The following is a 16875-nucleotide window of genomic DNA, read 5'->3' on the forward strand; positions in this document are numbered from 1 at the left end:
AGACTCAGTATTTAAACTGGGAGAACTACAAAAACTTGCAGAAATAACCATTCAAACGGAATGAATATAATACCAAAGGCGGCACTTAGTAAGCGAGACACAAAGGGCAGGCACACGTGACATGCAGTTGTGATGGCAACAAGTGAAAACAGTTAAAGATGATAAAGAAAGAAAAAGAATTATGATGAATTAACGCGTGAATCATATTCCCAAATGTGTCTCAAACGAGCATCTTTCACAGAAATCTTATTCTACTAGAGAAATAGAACAGAAGCCCATCAATTAAAATACAATACACTAAATGTGCCTCACAGTTTTTTCTGTGCTTGGATTCGATCCTCTGTTCACGTTCTGCTTTCATCTGCTCTGCAGGAGTATCATCTACATACGCCTTCCCTTCCTGAATTAGCTTCTCTGCATATTTCATTATAGTCTCAAAATGATCCGAGGTATAAGTAAATTGATCTGGTTTGATATGCAACATTGCAACATCTTCCAAGATAACCTACAAAAAGAATCCAAAATAACCATCACTTTATCTTTTGCATTTTCTTGTGTATTTTCAATCCTTGATACTGCATTTGGGCAAATGTAATTATACACCATCAGTCAAAAAAAAAAAAAAAAAACAAACCTGAAAATGTCTGTGCAAGTTGTATATTAGGTAAGAAAAGAAAAAAAGATATTCATTATATTAGACTCCAAATTTTCAGCTGAGAAAGCTGATCTCATGAAAGAGCTTTCCATTTACTCTGGAAAACTGGTTATTATTGGTCATATACTGACAATCATTTGCCCTCTCTTTGAATAAATTGAAATGCTTCTGAATAAAGAGGATAAAAGAGGCTAGGAAACCTTCCCAATTTTCCAATACCTACTTAAGTGTCTGTTTCATTCATACACTTAAAATTATATGACAAAAAGGAAACCTGCCTCTAGTGACCAATTCATTTAAGAAATTAGTACTTAAAGGAAAATACAGCACACTTTGGTAAACTGTACAATTGTGGAAGAAAAAAATAAATTGAAGTTTTTTCGTACGGGAGCTCAAAATTGCTTAGGTCTCAGACACAGAATATACAGGTGAGGGATAAAAGCAGCTATGAGAACAAACTTATTTTCATACCATGAAGGTATCAGGTCACCCTCTAATTTTCATGAACTTTTCTGACAAAGGGTCATCACTACACCTTTAATTACCTTCTCAAAATCTTCCTTTTCTTTTTCAGGATTTGTGTCATCAAATCTCATGATCAGTTTCCCTTTAAAGTTAACCTGGTAGTGCTGGTTCAGAAGAGCAGCTTTTGCATGCCCAATGTGTAAGTAACTAAAACAAAAACATTTCACAAAGAAACTCATTAACATGTTTTAACTAAATACTTAAACTTAACCTTTTTGAGGAGATGAGAACTAAACAAAAATCCTTCTAGTTGGTACTCCAGTCATATTTTATTTTCTAATAAAAAAGTACTGTGATAGAAAATCTGACCCTCACAGGAAGAAAAAGGCTATAACATTTATAAAATAATCACAAGAAACAATTTCGTATGTAAAATCTCACAAAGGGATAAGTTATTTGTTAACATTACAACCTTCAAAAGAAAAAAACAAAATAAAGAACAAAATAAACAAAAAACCAACCTCAAGAAAAATCTTTTTTTTTTCCTTACAGAGGAAACAAGTGGTCATTTAGTTAGAGGAAAACTGCTTCCAAAACAGCTTTCAGTGCTACGTGGCAGTGGATCTTCTTCACTAAGACTTGACGCTACTGAGAACCGAGTGCCCACCTCATGCAGGCCAGCAAGAGGCACCTCTGAGATCACCACTGCCACAGGAAGATCCCATGAAAGGGCACATGGGGATCAGGAGGCTGCAGGAGAGCCACTTCTCAAGGTGTCAGTTTTCTCAGAAGCCAAAACAAGGGGATCTGAATTAAAGGACCTTCCAGGAACAATGCTCTGTGAATCACAATCTAGGAAAACACTATTCTGTTCTACAGGCAACTGGCAATTACAAGGAATAAAGTATGTCACAGGCACTGTCGATAATATTCTATATCAATGTTCTCTTCTATCAGCAATGTGGGTAAAAAGCAGTATCCAATACCACTACTGTTGAAAATACTCTTTCCCAGGCAGCAAGCATGGCATGAAGCAAGGACATTTGATCATTTCTACTAGTTTCCACTAATGGTAGCCATGGTCCCAACTGCGTTAGTTTCCTGGTTTCATGCCAACACGATCTCAGCTGGTGTCAAGAGGGAAGGGGAAAATACAACTCCTTGCAAGTCTTCACATCAGTTTTTAAATCAATCCCTGTTTTAGAAATTCAGGCAGCATTCTAGATCAATGATTAAGTGTTAAGAATAATTTAGGTTAATGTAGACAAATACAAAGCAATGCATTTAGAGTTATTCAAAACGTTCTGCATAACATAAAAGGCCATCACTGGTATCCCAGATGAGATTCTAAAACAGTTTGAGAAAGGACATTAGGAAAAAATTAATGAAATCCAAAAAAGGTATGGAGTTTAGGTGATGATAATAATATTGATATTGGTTCACCAGGTGTGATAAAGGTACAAGAGTAATGTTAAGATGGTAAACATTACAGATAACTGGGGGCAGTGTATGTGGGAACATTTTGTACTATCTTTGCTATGCTTCTGAAAATTACAACTACTTTAAAACAAAAGGTTAACCAAAAATAAAATAAAACAAAGGACAGTGAGTTCCAAGAAAGAAACAGAAACACTGTCTGTAGTCTTTGTTGAAAGTGTTATACCTATATCATCCTATACCCATCATTAGGAACGAAAAAACAACAACAAAAAACTAATAATCACTAACTATCCACACTATATGCTAGTTAATGTGTTAGGCTTTACATAAAGGAATTAATTTAAGAGAGGTGAGGAAATCAAACCATTATCTTACAGATGATGTTTCTGAATCTGAAATAATGTGTATGGTTCTAACAATTCTAAATGTCAAGAAACTTAAAAGGACTATAAAATATTCACAAGATAACTAAAATAACCAGCTCAAGAGACATCTAGCTAGATAAAGAAAGTAAGATTCACGCTTTTCAGTTAGTACTAATACCGAGTTGGGCTTCTGCCACATGTAACAGCATAGGCTGCAGAATTTTAAGTCAAATGGACTCTAGAGCCAGATAGCACAAGCTTGGCAAACTACCGAAAATGTTGTAGGAATCAGTTTCTGAAACCATTTGTAAAATGCAGCTATTAAAAGTGCTTTCCTCACAGGGCTATTAGGATTAAAACACTAAATGTACAATGCTTGGTAGTACCTGCATATAACAGGTTCTATATATGTTAGCTAAGAATAAGAAAAAGGGCAAAAGTCAAGCCTTCGGGGCATGTGGGTAGCTCAGTTGGTTAAGCATCTGCCTTCATCTCAGGTCACGATCCCAAAGTCCTGGGATCAAGCCCCGACACGTGAGGGCTCCCAGCTCAGTGGGAAGTCTGCTTCTGCTACTTCCTCTGCCTGCCACTCACCCTGCTTTTGTGCTCTCTCTGTCAAATAAATTAATAAAATCTTACACAAACAAAAAAGTCATGCCTTCTGGCATTTCATGAAAGACACAGAAAAATAAAATGACTAATAAGAAAAATTACAGGGGGATCCTAGCTGGCTGGCTCAGTTGGTAGACATGCAACTCTTGATCTCAAGGTTGTAATTTAAGGCCCCATGCTGGGTATAGAGATTACTTAAAAATAAAATCTTAAAAAAAAAAAAAAAGAAAAGAAAAAGAAAAATTAAGAATTCTTTAGCAGTATAAAGGGGTATGATAAAATTATGACTAGTAAAACAAAAAACAAAAAAGACGAAAAAAACACCTGAATACTGATTTATATTTCAAATCCTCAAGCTGTATTTGGCAAAGAGCATGTCTCTGAAATTGATATAATTTATGGCAGACAAATGTACTTCATATATTAAAAACATGAGGTACTCATTATTCTAAGAAATGACAGTGACAGAAAATATAAAAAGATTGTCAAAGAACTAATGTCCAAATGCCAGAGCTATAAACAGCCACTGCTCAGAAAGCGGCTATAGGAAACCCCTGAAGTCACTGCCCATGGGAAACCAGCTGTGATGAAGCACACAGGAGCAGAACACGGGGACCACAAAGGACCCGAGAGGTCTGTGGGAATTAAGGCACATATGCTAAGTCTGATTTATGCGATTCCCCCCATCAACTACCAAGCGACCATTTAATTAGTCTATGAATTTTCCGAATTCATTATTTCTCTTTCATCTCCTTCTATCTATCCTTTATTTTACCACCTTCATCAGCAAACTTAGAAAAGCAGAGAGAAAATGTGGAATTCTACAACAAATTTTCCTGTCAGTGGTGCTTATGAGAAGTCTGTGGAGAACTATTAAGAACAGCTAAAATAAAACAGTTTTTTGCTTACTCTGCTACTTTCTACTGTCTACACATTCCACTTACCACAAATGGGTAAGAATTTAGCTACAGAATACACAATCTGAAATTAAACAAATTTGGGGGGAAAAAATCATCTCATTTATCAAATGTGGCACAATTCTTTCCTAATGGCTAAGTTCCTGAGACTAATGGTTTTAATAAGACACACTTTACATTATCATCACTGGAGGGGCGCTATTACAAAGCTTGTCCAGCGCAAAGAGGCCAACGCATGCGCAAAGGTGGACTCCCCACAGCCCTGGACAATGCTGGGCAAGGCCTGGGAAGGCCGCAGGCTGGTGGCCGCCAGCCAAAACAAGTCTTTTCCTCCAAAGAGCTATTCAAATGTTATTTTCTTTTGCTACCACAAACGAAAGGGGCTGGGAAGTCTGCTGACAATAGAAAGAACTGAAAAGGAATAGGCTTTTTTCAGGATGCCTCTTTATTTCAGAAAAAAAGGAACCTAAAAATAATTCTACCATAACTTTTACTGCTAACCGAAAGGACCGCGCCGGGTACAACTACAAATCCTTGTTAAATGGGAGCGGAAGATTCTCAAAATGTAAATAAGACTTAAGGCTTTCTATTTATGGATATTTTTGTATTAAAATTCTGTGTGGGGCAAAATAACAATACTGTCTGATTAGTAAGCTAAAACTATAAATTTGATACATTAACATTACTTGTCAATAATAAATAGACTATGAAAACGTTTAGAATTTTGATTCCCACAATTAAAATCTTACTTATTTTCTTCTATATTAGTAATCTAGTAGTATCATAAGTACTCAACTATCCTAAAGCTTTTCCACTAAATATATTCCACTGTAATTACAAGTTACATTTCCTTACCCACTAGCCTCTGGAGGAAATCTGACGGTAACTTTTCCCATCTCAGCACCTGGAAGCTCAACAAATTTCCCAACATCTTGTTTTTTCTCAGGTATCTGAAAAGCAGAACAAAAACAACAAATACAGTTACATCATTAAATGTTAAAGAACACATTCATTCAACAAATACTTAACTCAGTGCCCACTATGGACGAGGCATGATTACAAGACATATGAGGACCAGAACGCTGTCCTTGCACTTGAGCACCCAAAATCTTATGAAGGATGTAAATACACCCAAAATCTTATGAAGGATGGGAACAGAGATATACACATGTATTCACAGAGTGCTGCCAGAGCAGTCAGCGGACATTAACCAACAGCTTCTAGGGTCATCAGGAAAAGCTTAAAAGGAGATAAAAACCAAAGCTGGACCTTAAAAAAATAAGTAGAAATACATTAGATGTAGAATGTGTAAGTGCCTTCATTCTAAGAAAAGGAACAACAGCACATGTAAGACACAAAGACAGGGCACCATCCACGAAAAGGTAAAATATGCACATGGGACGGGTGACAGGGAAGGTGAAACTGTTGATGAGGTCCAGAATGTGAAGCTCCTCATACACGTGCTTTTCGGTTTTAGGCAACAAGGAAATCCCAGGAGTAACAGGACCATTTATTTGTATTTTCTAAAATGATACCATGGACAATGCGGAGACTAAAGTATAAAAGACAGAGACCTTGGGTGAGATTATGGTATTAAATCAACCAAGAGGTAATGAAGCTCCAATAAAACTGAGTAATAGTGGAGACAGAAAACATATCAACAAATAGGAGAAGAACAGAACTTAGTAACTGATTTCATGGAAAAAATGGTGAAGGACGAGTGACGATTTTTAGCCAAAACCACTGAGCAGACTGTTGTGTCTTAACTCAAGCAGGCAGTAGTTTTCTAATTTTACTGCAGTGGAAAACCTTTAAGTTGAGACTTTACTACACATGCCTAATGTGTGAAACAGATCGAAGTAGAGAGGCTCTGCCTGGGGAAGAGAATCTTTCCTACTGGACTCGGCATCACATCCTCTTAGAGGACCAACAAAAAGGCTCCGCAGAAGCCCACGACTCAACGGTCAAAAATGAGCAAACAGGGGAGGCGGGAGGAAGGAAAACTCATATAGCCGTAAAGAATGAGATTTTAATTACGTGGACTTTGGATTTCCTAAGAGACATCATACACTGCACGATCATAAGATTTTAGACATGTAATGAAGGCTTCATGGAGTTAAACAGTTAAAGGCAAGAACACACTTAACAGACTCAGCAGATTTTTCCAAGAAGATCCTTTTTCACATATGAAAAGAAAAACTCCAAGTAAGAATAATTTTCTTTTCAGATCTACGGTCTCAAACAGAGACCATAGATCTGAATGCTGAGGTACTAATTTAGTACTGATACTAAGGTATCAGCATTAAAAAATGCTTACCGCTTTAGCTTTGGTCGCTGAAACATTCCACTTGGTACCTACAGACTGGAAGGCCTGCTGGGCTTCGAGAAAGCCAAACCAGCGTTTTAAGTGCACTGGAGCTTTGTTCTGTTTCAACTGTTCCTGCCATGCAGCACTGCCTATTAGCAAAAATAATTTTTTTTTAACATTTTATTTATTTATTTCACAGAGAGGGAGAGGGAAGGGGAGGAAAGAGAGCAGAAGCAGGGGGAGCAGCAGGCAGAGGGAGAAGCAGGCTACCTGCTGAGTAGGGAGCCTTACACGGGGCTCAATCCCACGACCCCAGGATCATGACCTGAGCTGAAGGCAACCGCTTAACTGACTGAGCCACCCAAGTGCCCCTAGCAAAAATTATTTTAAAACCATTCGATAAATCCACAACTTTAAAAGCAAAGTTCTAGTTGTGGTTAATTTAAGTAAATGAGATAGCTTAAAGTTGTGCTTTTAGAGGTGTCCCTGGCTGGCTCAGGTCATAGAGCCTGTAACTCTTAATCCCAGGGTCTTGAGTTCATGCCCCATGTTGGGCGTGAAGCCTACTTTAAAAAAAAAAAAAAAATGTGCTTCTATAATGAAAAATTTACATCTAGGTATGCATTGTAACGTTTTCTAATGTTTTAATACACTTTACAGAATTCACGGAAGTTAAAAATATTTTTGCAGTTCAACTCACTGAAGTGCAAATCCTAATCACTAAATCCTGCCCTTGACACCACCCCCATTATAAGGCCAATGTCTTATTTCATAATTAAGGAAATGCTTTAAGTAGATCAACTAGAAAACAAAATAGGAAACTAAGATCAAGAAGTAGCTCATTTCTTCAAATGTAGTATCAAACGTAGGCAGTGAAGGAAAATTTAATTCTGTAATATCACAAAGCTACATCCTCAAGATAGTATCTTCCTTCCATGAGTATTAAGTCAAAAATCGAAAAAGATGAAAATGTCAAAACTATACATGAAAACATCTAATTAGAAAAGGCCTTCATTTTATGTTGGTTATTATTATGACAATTTGGAAAAAAGTTTTAGCCACAAAAATAGTAAACAAATTTTTAAAACCCCACATGATACAACTTTAAAGAATGATAAAACTTTCTGGCATATTTGCTTTTTTTCTCTCTCTCCAAGAAAATGGAGAGAGAATTTCTTCTCTCCAAGAAAATTCAAGTCCTCTTTATACCTCTCATCAATCCCATAATCTTACCCTATTGCCAACTAGTCAGAGAATCCATGACCTCCAAAAGGAACAACTCCAGCTCACCCCCTCCAACACACAAACACCCTCCTACTAAGTAATCAGAGACAATAATGCCTGGAGTAAAAGAATGGCTGAGACAGGAGAGGTGCTGACATAAATGGGATGAGGGCTTCTTCGGCAGGACCAAGGTCAGCCTTCCAAGCAGAAGGGAGCTGGGTTAGTGAGAGACAGAAGACGTCTCGGGACAGCAAAGTATTAGGAATTCCTACGTGTGGATAGGAATGAAACAGCCAAGACAGTCATTCCTTTGCAAGAAGTCCTAAGTGACTCTCGTTCTACACAAACACACGCTCACATGTCTGAGTTTATTCATATATAAATAAATATGTGTGTGTGTGTGTGTGTGTGTGTGTGTGTGTATTTAGAGACCTATATGTAGAGAGAGATATGGACACTTCTTACCCAGCAAAATATCAAGCAATAAAAATACAGCACTCTTCAGGAAGAATAAATTGTACCTTTTAGGGTGGCCCAAACACATAAATCTGCTAAGCTCAAGGAATTTCCAACTAAATATGTTCTCAGAGACAGGCAATGATTGAGCTCGTTGATTGCAGAAGTAAACAAACTACATGAAGACAATTTTGTAGCACTGAACTCCAACCAGTGATCAATCTGTGGACATAAAAGATCGAAAAGAAATGTACCTTGGCGTTTAGACTTAAACAAACAAATGAACTCAGAACCATGCCTATCTTACCTCAAATTACTGGGATTTGCCACTGTGTGGATTTAATTCTGGTTGCCTGAGATCTAAAGTGGCATCTACATAAACAAACTTCATTGTTATATTTCTGTGCTTCCCTCACTCCTGCAGAAGTGCAGAGGAGCACTTCGGAGAAGAAAAAGATTGGAGAACTAGCAGCAGGAATAACCCTCTTGATCAAAACCAGTAGGTGATACCTAGCCAAACAGATTCATCCACCTGCAAAATTTAAAAGTAAATACCGAGGAAACTATCCTTTGTATACTGACTTTTATAAAACTGAGGAGACTGAATACAAACAAAAAGCATCTAAATAGCAGTACTGGAAGTTAATCTACAATTGCTGTGATTAATTAAAGTATCACCATGCTTGCTTCGGCAGCACCTATGATAATTAAAGTATATACCGAGAAAGGAGAAGGGCGTCCAAACTGTGTGTGTGACCCTGGGAAAACCTCTTTAACTTTTCTAGGCCTGCTGTGCCTCATCTGTAAAGTTAAGGGATTTGTATGCTATGATCTATACAGTCACATCCAGCCTGAAATTCTAGGAATCTAGGAAGACAACAGCACTCATGGACCCAACAGGACAGCTGGTATGGGATTAAAAGTTCAAACTTGGGAAATATGAGGTTGTTTTTTGGTTTCCTAAAAATAAAAACAGGAGGAGAATTCCTTAACTAGGTCCATCACTAAACTCCATTACTACCCTTAAATAGAATAATAGTATATAAACCAACAATAAAATGAAGTGCTCGAAAGAACAGAGCATAAATCAAAATAAACCCAAGGAAATGTTCATCCCTTACCTCAGTATGTTCCAGCAAGTTTGAGCCATAGAGCCCAGCTGTAGTTGCAACTCGAGCCAAGTAGCGAAGTATGGAATTTACATCCGTGAATACCACATTTCTAGAACATAAGCATGCGATAAAATATTACCACAGCTCTAGCAAATCAGGAGGAGTCATGAGCCTTACAAAGGCTTTTATTTACCATGTATTTTTAACTACAGTTTAAAAAAATCTGCCTAATTTATTCCCTACTGTTTCTATCAAACTCCAATTTGTTCTGGATGTTCGGCTAAACCAAACAATTCAGGTCAGAGTAAACTATCTATAATGCTTTGTCCTTCTAAGTATTGTCTATCTGTGGTGTAACTACGAAAATATAACTGGGATGGCAAGAAAACAGTGATTTAAATAAATCAAGGCAGAGAAGTCAAGGATACTCAGTCATGAAGAGGCTAGTTTTATATACTTCCAAGTAAGAGGACAGCTCAAACCCCACCAAAATTGTTCTGTAGAAATTATTTTTTTAAGAGACACACAAGCAGGGGCGCCTGGGTGGCTCAGTGGTTTGGGCTGCTGCCTTTGGCTCGGGTCATGATCTCAGGGTCCTGGGATCGAGCCCCGCATCGGGCTCCCTGCTCCGCAGGAAGCCTGCTTCCCTCTCTCTCTCTCTCTCTGCCTGCCTCTCTGCCTACTTGTGATCTCTGTCTGTCAAATAAATAAATAAAATCTTTAGGAAAAAAAAAAAAAAAAAGAGAGAGACACACAACCATAAGGAAAAAGAAACTAAGGAGAAGAAACAGTCACAATAAAGTTTACAAAGCTAGACAGCAGATGGATTCAACAGGTCTGAAGAAACTGAATTTTAAGTGGGTAGTGGACAAAGCTGAAAACCAACCCAACCTAAATTTTAGAATCCACAAAAGAGTCATGAATCAATGGAAGCAAAAGTGAACTGGGGCTAAAATAAAAAGGGATGATAGAAAGTTTATTTACTAAGTGGTGGGAAACAGACACCATCAAGCCCTGTTCTGCTCAGCTGAACCACTGCTTTTACTCAATCGTGGCCAAAACTGAAGCCTTATTCTCTAAGGGTTTTTTCAAGAAGGATTTCACGTTTTCACATTGAAAGGAGACCAAGCACCTAGTGGAAGAGATTAAAAAGAGACCCACAGAGGGCACCAGCTTGGCTCAGTCAATATAACATGTGACTCTTGATCTTGCGGTTCAGAGTTCAAGCCCCACATTGGGTGTATAGATCACTTAAAAATAAAATCTTAGGGCGCCTGGGTGGCTCAGTGGGTTAAAGCCTCTGCCTTCGGCTCGGGTTATGATCCCGGGGTCCTGGGATCGAGCCCCGCATCGGGCTCTCTGCTCAGCGGGGAGCCTGCTTCCTCCTCTCTCTCTCTGCCTGCCTCTCTGCCTACTTGTGATCTCTGTCTGTCAAATGAATAAATAAAATCTTAAAAAATAAAATAAAATAAAATCTTAAAAAAAGAAGGAGGGTGGGGTTATGGACATTGGGGAGGGTATGTGCTATGGTGAGTGCTGTGAAGTGTGTAAACCTGGCGATTCACAGACCTGTACCCCTGGGGATAAAAATTTATTATATGTTTATAAAAAATTTTAAAAATAAATAAATTTTTAAAAATGACCCACATCAGAGCATATTACTGTGAAATTTCAGAATACTGAATCAAAAGAAAATATTCCTACCAACCCCTTAAGTCACACAGAAAAGATCAGGAATCAGAGAAGCTTCCAAAGAAAGAGAACAAAACAAACAATTATTCCATGGAAAAGTAAGAGTTTTACACAAAAAAATAATCATAATATGTGGCTTAGCAGTGAATAAAACGTGCTAGGCCATTACAGTGTAAACACAGAATGGAAACCTAACCAACATGATGATACTGGGAGGAAGGAGGAGATGGGAATAGGAGAGTGTGTGCGAGTATCTGTTTTTATGTATCTTGCTCTTTTCCCAATACAAGTCTGTCAGTTTATTATGGACCTTTTAAACACATTTCAAATCTGTATCCTGCTTGAGAATACCCTGGAAAATTTCTTTCAGTTTAGTCCATATTTTATTATGTGGTGAAGTATTTTTTAAAAACTCTGAAACCAGATTATATCTATTCCTCAGTTTCATTAAACTAAAATTAAGGATAATAATATCTTCCTTTCCAGTTCTTTTTATTCTTCTCAGTGGGTTCGTGAAAAACAAGTTCAATCTTCCATAAATCCTGAGATGCAAATGATTCACTTTAATCAGGAACATACACTATATGCTCATTGTAGAAAGCTGTGAAAACCGAGAAGTAAAAAGGAAAAAAAAACTTTCTATATGTTTCTTTTAGATTATAAGTGGGATCAGATAGCTTGCTGACAAATCTAAGTCTCTGAATATACTTTTTTTAAGAATGAGGAAGAAAAGCACATTCTTTCTAATCTACCAACAAGCAAATAAAACAAGCACAGAACACTGAATTCTGAATATTTAAAAAATCCCGTTCAGTACTGAAAAAAGATACAAAAGTACTTACTCAGACACATGAAGAATATTCTCTTTCCCTTCTTCAACAGAAATGCTGACATTGTCTTTCACATGTTCTACGGCCAGCAAAGCTCCTAGGTGGAATGAGATGAAAAGATGTTTCTTTATTAACAATGTAGTATTTAAAACCTGAATCATAAAGCAGTAAGAATGACTCAACAAACCAATACTGAGTCCTACAAGGAGTAAACTTCTTTCCCAGAAGTCTATAAAAAGAAAGGATCCTCTTCCAGTCTTGGGAAAATAACATATCAGAAACTATTCACTGGCATAGTCCAACTGCTTTTGCATATGTTCAGCTTCCAGTTAAGGGCAGCGAAATACATCCTATTCCTCCCTCAGGAGACAAGAAATGAGAACAGTGCCTTGTATAAAAACTACTGTTAATAGCATCTGAGTAATTACTATGTGGTAGGCACTGTGCTAAAATGCTTTACAGTCATTAAAATTTTTCATCTTTGTAGTGATCTTATAGAGGGAGTCATCTTTATCTTCCTTTTACAGAAGAGGAAGCTTGAAAAGATTAAATACTGAACCCCAAGTCCTTAACTAAATATGTGGCACTCAGGAACTGAATGCAAGCCTAAGACGATCCAGAAGTTAAACTCTAAAACACAGTATAATCTGCCTCGCAACACCTATTAAATATCCTAAATTGATTCATTAATCTTTTGTCCTGGAAAAGGACATGAACCACCAGCACCCAGATATTGATTTCTTTTTTTTTTTTAATTTATTTGACAGACAGAGATCACAAGTAGGCAGAGAGGCAGGCAGAGAGGAGGAAGCAGGCTTCCTGCTGAGCAGAGAGCCCGATGCGGGGCTCGATCCCAGGACCCTGGGATCATGACCTGAGCTGAAAGCAGAGGCTTTAACCCACTGAGCCACCCAGGCGCCCCCAGATATTGATTTCTAAAATGAAGCTCCACCAGAAACAGGGCTGTGGCAGGGAAGGTACAAGACAGATCTGGAAAACCTTGCACTAGAAAGCAAGAGGTAATCAAACAGATAAACCAAAAGGACACAGAGGCCAGCTTAGAGGGGCTCCCACTAGCTAACAGTAGCAATTTAACCACTAATATAAATGATACAAGTTTTAGTGTATCCGTACAACAAAATCCTACAGGGCAAATAAAAACCATGAAGTGCTGTCACAGGTAGTAAGACAGATGAATGCCAAAGCATTATCCTAGGTACAAAAAGAATATATACGATATGATTCAGTGTACATGAAATTCTAGAAAAAAAAGAACAATAATGACAGAAAGCAGATCAGTGGCTATCAGGGACCAGAGATGGGGAAAGGGAATTGACTGCAAAGGAACATAAGGAAACTTTCTGAAATGAGAGAAATATTCTCTATCATTACTGCGGTGGTTACTGTACATATTTGTCAATCTTAAATTGGTGAAGTATAGTAAATGCACATTATAGCTTAATAAAACTAATTTTAAAAAATAAAAGTTTTAAATTAAAAGAATAAAAGTAAATAATACACATTATAACCTGAGTAGATTTTGTTATGAAAATTTTTTAAAGGAAAAGAAAAAAGATCCTCTGACAGAAAAATGCCAACTAATACATGTAGAAGGAATGGAACTGGAAGGTGACCTTTTGGCATGTTAATGATCATCAAGTTGGGCAGGAAGCATCAGTGGATGCTGAAACCAGTAAACGAAGGTTTGAGTGGCATGTTTACATGGTCCTAAAGCATCTCCCCACAAAATGCCTGTCAAATGCAAAGAGAAGGGGTGCCTGGCTGGCTCAGTGGCTTAAGCCTCTGCCTTCACCTCAGGTCATGATCCGAGGGTCCTGGGATAGAGTCCCATGTCGGGCTTTCTGTTCAGCAGGGAGCCTGCTTCCCCCTCTCTCTCTGCCTCCCTCTCTGCCTACTTGTGATCTCTCTCTGTCAAATAAATAAATTTTTTTTTTTTAATGCAAAGAGAAAATTTTGCAGTCCATAAAGCTGGCTGGCACCATCTTAAATAATCAAGGTTAGACCATCAGTAATGGAAAAATCAAATTCATGCACCAATTAATGGGCTGTAGTGAAGAAAAACAAATCACTTGTGTGCTACTCTTGCCAAAGATGTGTAGCTGAATACAGCCACAAGGAAACCTCAAACAATCTGATGGGGACATTCTTCAAGTAACTGGTCTTTAGTCTTCAGAGAGGTCAAAGCTAAGAGAGCCAAGAGAAGACTGAAAAAACATTCCAGACTGAAAGAAACTGGAGAGACATGACAAGGAGGTGCAGCGCTTGATTCTGGATTTTGATCCCTGTACTGTTAAGAGTGTTGCTGAAACAATTAGTGTTGGAATATGAACAGGGGCTATGCGTTAAATGGAAGAATGGTATGAATGTGTACTTGCTGATTTTGATGGTCCTGTCAGGTCATGTGAAGAGCTTCCTTGCTTGAGAGAGCTGTAGGTTGGTGTATTCCTGATGCTGAAGCTGTCCAGTGGTTCGGGGGGGAAAAAAGTACTCAATTCTATTCTTGTACCTTTTTAAGTTTGAAATTATTTTAACATTAAAATAAAAAAAAAAAAAGCTTCACGTGCTGAATGCATGTCAAACAGGGAAATTCCAGCAATGCAATCTGTTTTTCTAAATGTTTCGTTCAATCTTTAGAGATGTGCTTTAATCAAACAGTGGAAAGAATTAAAAAACAAAAAAAGAGGGGAAAAGCAAACATACATACACTCTATCACTGGTCTACACTTCAAAATGACAATAAATTTCTTGAAGATCCTCTGTTCTTCCAGAACAGTCAGAATGTGGTAACCAAGGAAACAGGGTGATTCGCTAAGTAACATTAGTAAACACTATAGCTATGGAGTATCTCAAATGCGACAGGAATTTTACCTACATCTCATTTAATTCTGGCAACCAACCCTATGTAGAAAAGACGATTCCTCCTTTCTTAACCAAAGGAACTGTGGGAGAAGCCAAACATGCAACCTGCCAAGGTTCCACAACTGGTAAATGGCAGCCAGGATTGGACCCAAGTCTCCAGGAACCAAATGTTTCTGCTCTTAACCATGAGACCACACTGTCTAGTACTTTCCAGCCCCAAGAGGAAACCCATTTATTTTTTTAAGTTTATTGATTTGTGTGAGCTTAGCCCATAATTACTGGAACCAATATGCTAAATCATCAACATTTTAAAAATACGTAAAATGGCTATTAAGTTGTGGGTTGTATGCCAAAAGACTGGCTGGCTTAGACTGTAGAGCGGGTGACCTCGCTGTTGAGTTCCAGCCCCATGTTTGGTGTAGAAATTACCTAAAATAAAACCTTAAAAAAAAAAAAAAAAAAAAGGACTTATGAGTCTATACTACGCATACACATTAATAGGAGATTAATAAACTACTCAAATTCTTTTGTGCAATTTCCCAAAGTAATAAAAAAGGAGAAATTCTAAGCGATCCATCGACAACAACGTCGGCCCCACAGAAAAGGCAAATCTAAATAGAACTTAACACGTACTAGCAAGGGAACAGGTCCGACGTTTACTCTGGCGCTGACCACATCCACAAGGGTGTGCAGGAAAGGAACCCGATCAGTCCGCAGTGTACTCGGGTGTTCTAGCAATTACCCTGCCACCATTAATTAAAAATAAATGCAACCTCGGTGGTAATGCAGCCTCAGCTACTACACTGCCTTGTTCCCCCTGAACCCGACGAAACATAAGGTAGTCAAGGGGATTAAAGACCTTTTCGGAGAAGAGGGAGGAAGGGAGAGCTCAGGGAAGGGGGGTGTGCTGACAGAGGGGGACGCGGAGACGTTGGGATTGTAACTTTCCAAACGGCATTTCTACCGGCAGCTCGAGGTCTCCAGGGAAAGCCATTCCCAAAAACAGGGAGAGGGGAGCTGGGGAGTCATCCCTCTTAGAGAAAAGGTCCGAAGCTGAGCGACGTGTCGCCCTGCCTGGGCTCACACCACGCCTCCCTCCACGCCCGAGGAAACTGTCTTCGGGAGCAGATCCGCATGCCAGGAGGGTGCAGAGCTTACTCCGCGCACAGTTCCGAGGAGCCGGCAGGCCTCATCTCCCAGACCGTGACCGCCGCTGCGCAACGCCGGGCGCGGCGACCTTCCCTGCCCCGCACCCTCCCCGGCTGATGCAACCCCCGCAGGTCGGCGGCCTCGGCCCCTTACCCAGCGGAGGGTCTCCTGCATTCACGGTCAGACAGAGCGTCGCCATCTCCGCCGGTCTGCGGCTACCTCTAGCGCGCCTGCCTGGCCGTCAGAACCTCGCCGAACCCCGCCGACAGCAAGAAGCTGCAACGTGTGCGCGCGCCGGACGCTGCCGCAGCCTTCGCCCCTCCCCTGCGTCGTGGCCGCCGCCGTCTTCGCGCACCCCGCGGTGCGTCATCGCCGTGCGCCGTCTCGGCGCGGTCACTGGAGTCCGCGGCTTCCGACCCCGCCCCTCTGCATCAGGGAACGGGAGGGCCTGCGTGGCGACTCGCGCGGAGGGGGGGGAGACGCTGCCGCGAACGAGACTTTACGACACTTCGTAAAGCGAGAACAAGTTACGACACCGCTCCTACGGTGTGCGAGCCGTGCACGTGAGTCCCGGAACAGAACACGGCCGTGGAGCAGAGTGTTGTTGGTGGCGCTGCGTGTTTGTGTACACGGAAGAATCGTGGAAGCGTGCAGAGCACGCCGACAGCCCCGGTTCCGCTGGGGATCGGGGAGCTTTTCTAATGTTTCGTATTTTTCAAAAGAAGAATGTAATTCCAAGAGTTATTTTCGTACGTGAAAATAGTGCTTAT

The 16875-nt window shown here is 39.6% G+C and overlaps 1 protein-coding gene across 2 annotated transcripts in view; it reads right to left on the minus strand.

Annotated features, from left to right (window-relative positions):
* The window catches only part of EPRS1 (glutamyl-prolyl-tRNA synthetase 1), a 65871-nt gene extending 49403 nt beyond the window's left edge, over positions 1-16468 (minus strand). The window contains exons 1-8 of one of the 2 annotated variants that reach the window (XM_082703015.1): positions 16259-16468; positions 12089-12173; positions 9564-9663; positions 8508-8664; positions 6772-6911; positions 5310-5404; positions 1201-1327; positions 313-505 (exon numbers count right to left, since the gene is read on the minus strand). In XM_082703015.1, coding sequence (XP_082559141.1) covers positions 313-505; positions 1201-1327; positions 5310-5404; positions 6772-6911; positions 8508-8664; positions 9564-9663; positions 12089-12173; positions 16259-16304 — 943 coding nt within the window. In that variant the 5' untranslated portion in view covers positions 16305-16468. The remainder of the gene's footprint in view (positions 1-312; positions 506-1200; positions 1328-5309; positions 5405-6771; positions 6912-8507; positions 8665-9563; positions 9664-12088; positions 12174-16258) is intronic. The other variant, XM_082703014.1, reaches the window with a different exon arrangement.
* Between the last annotated feature and the right edge of the window lie 407 nt (positions 16469-16875).

This window comes from Mustela nivalis (assembly GCF_964662115.1).
Source record: "Mustela nivalis genome assembly, chromosome: 16".
NCBI classification, from domain to species: Eukaryota; Metazoa; Chordata; class Mammalia; order Carnivora; family Mustelidae; genus Mustela; species Mustela nivalis.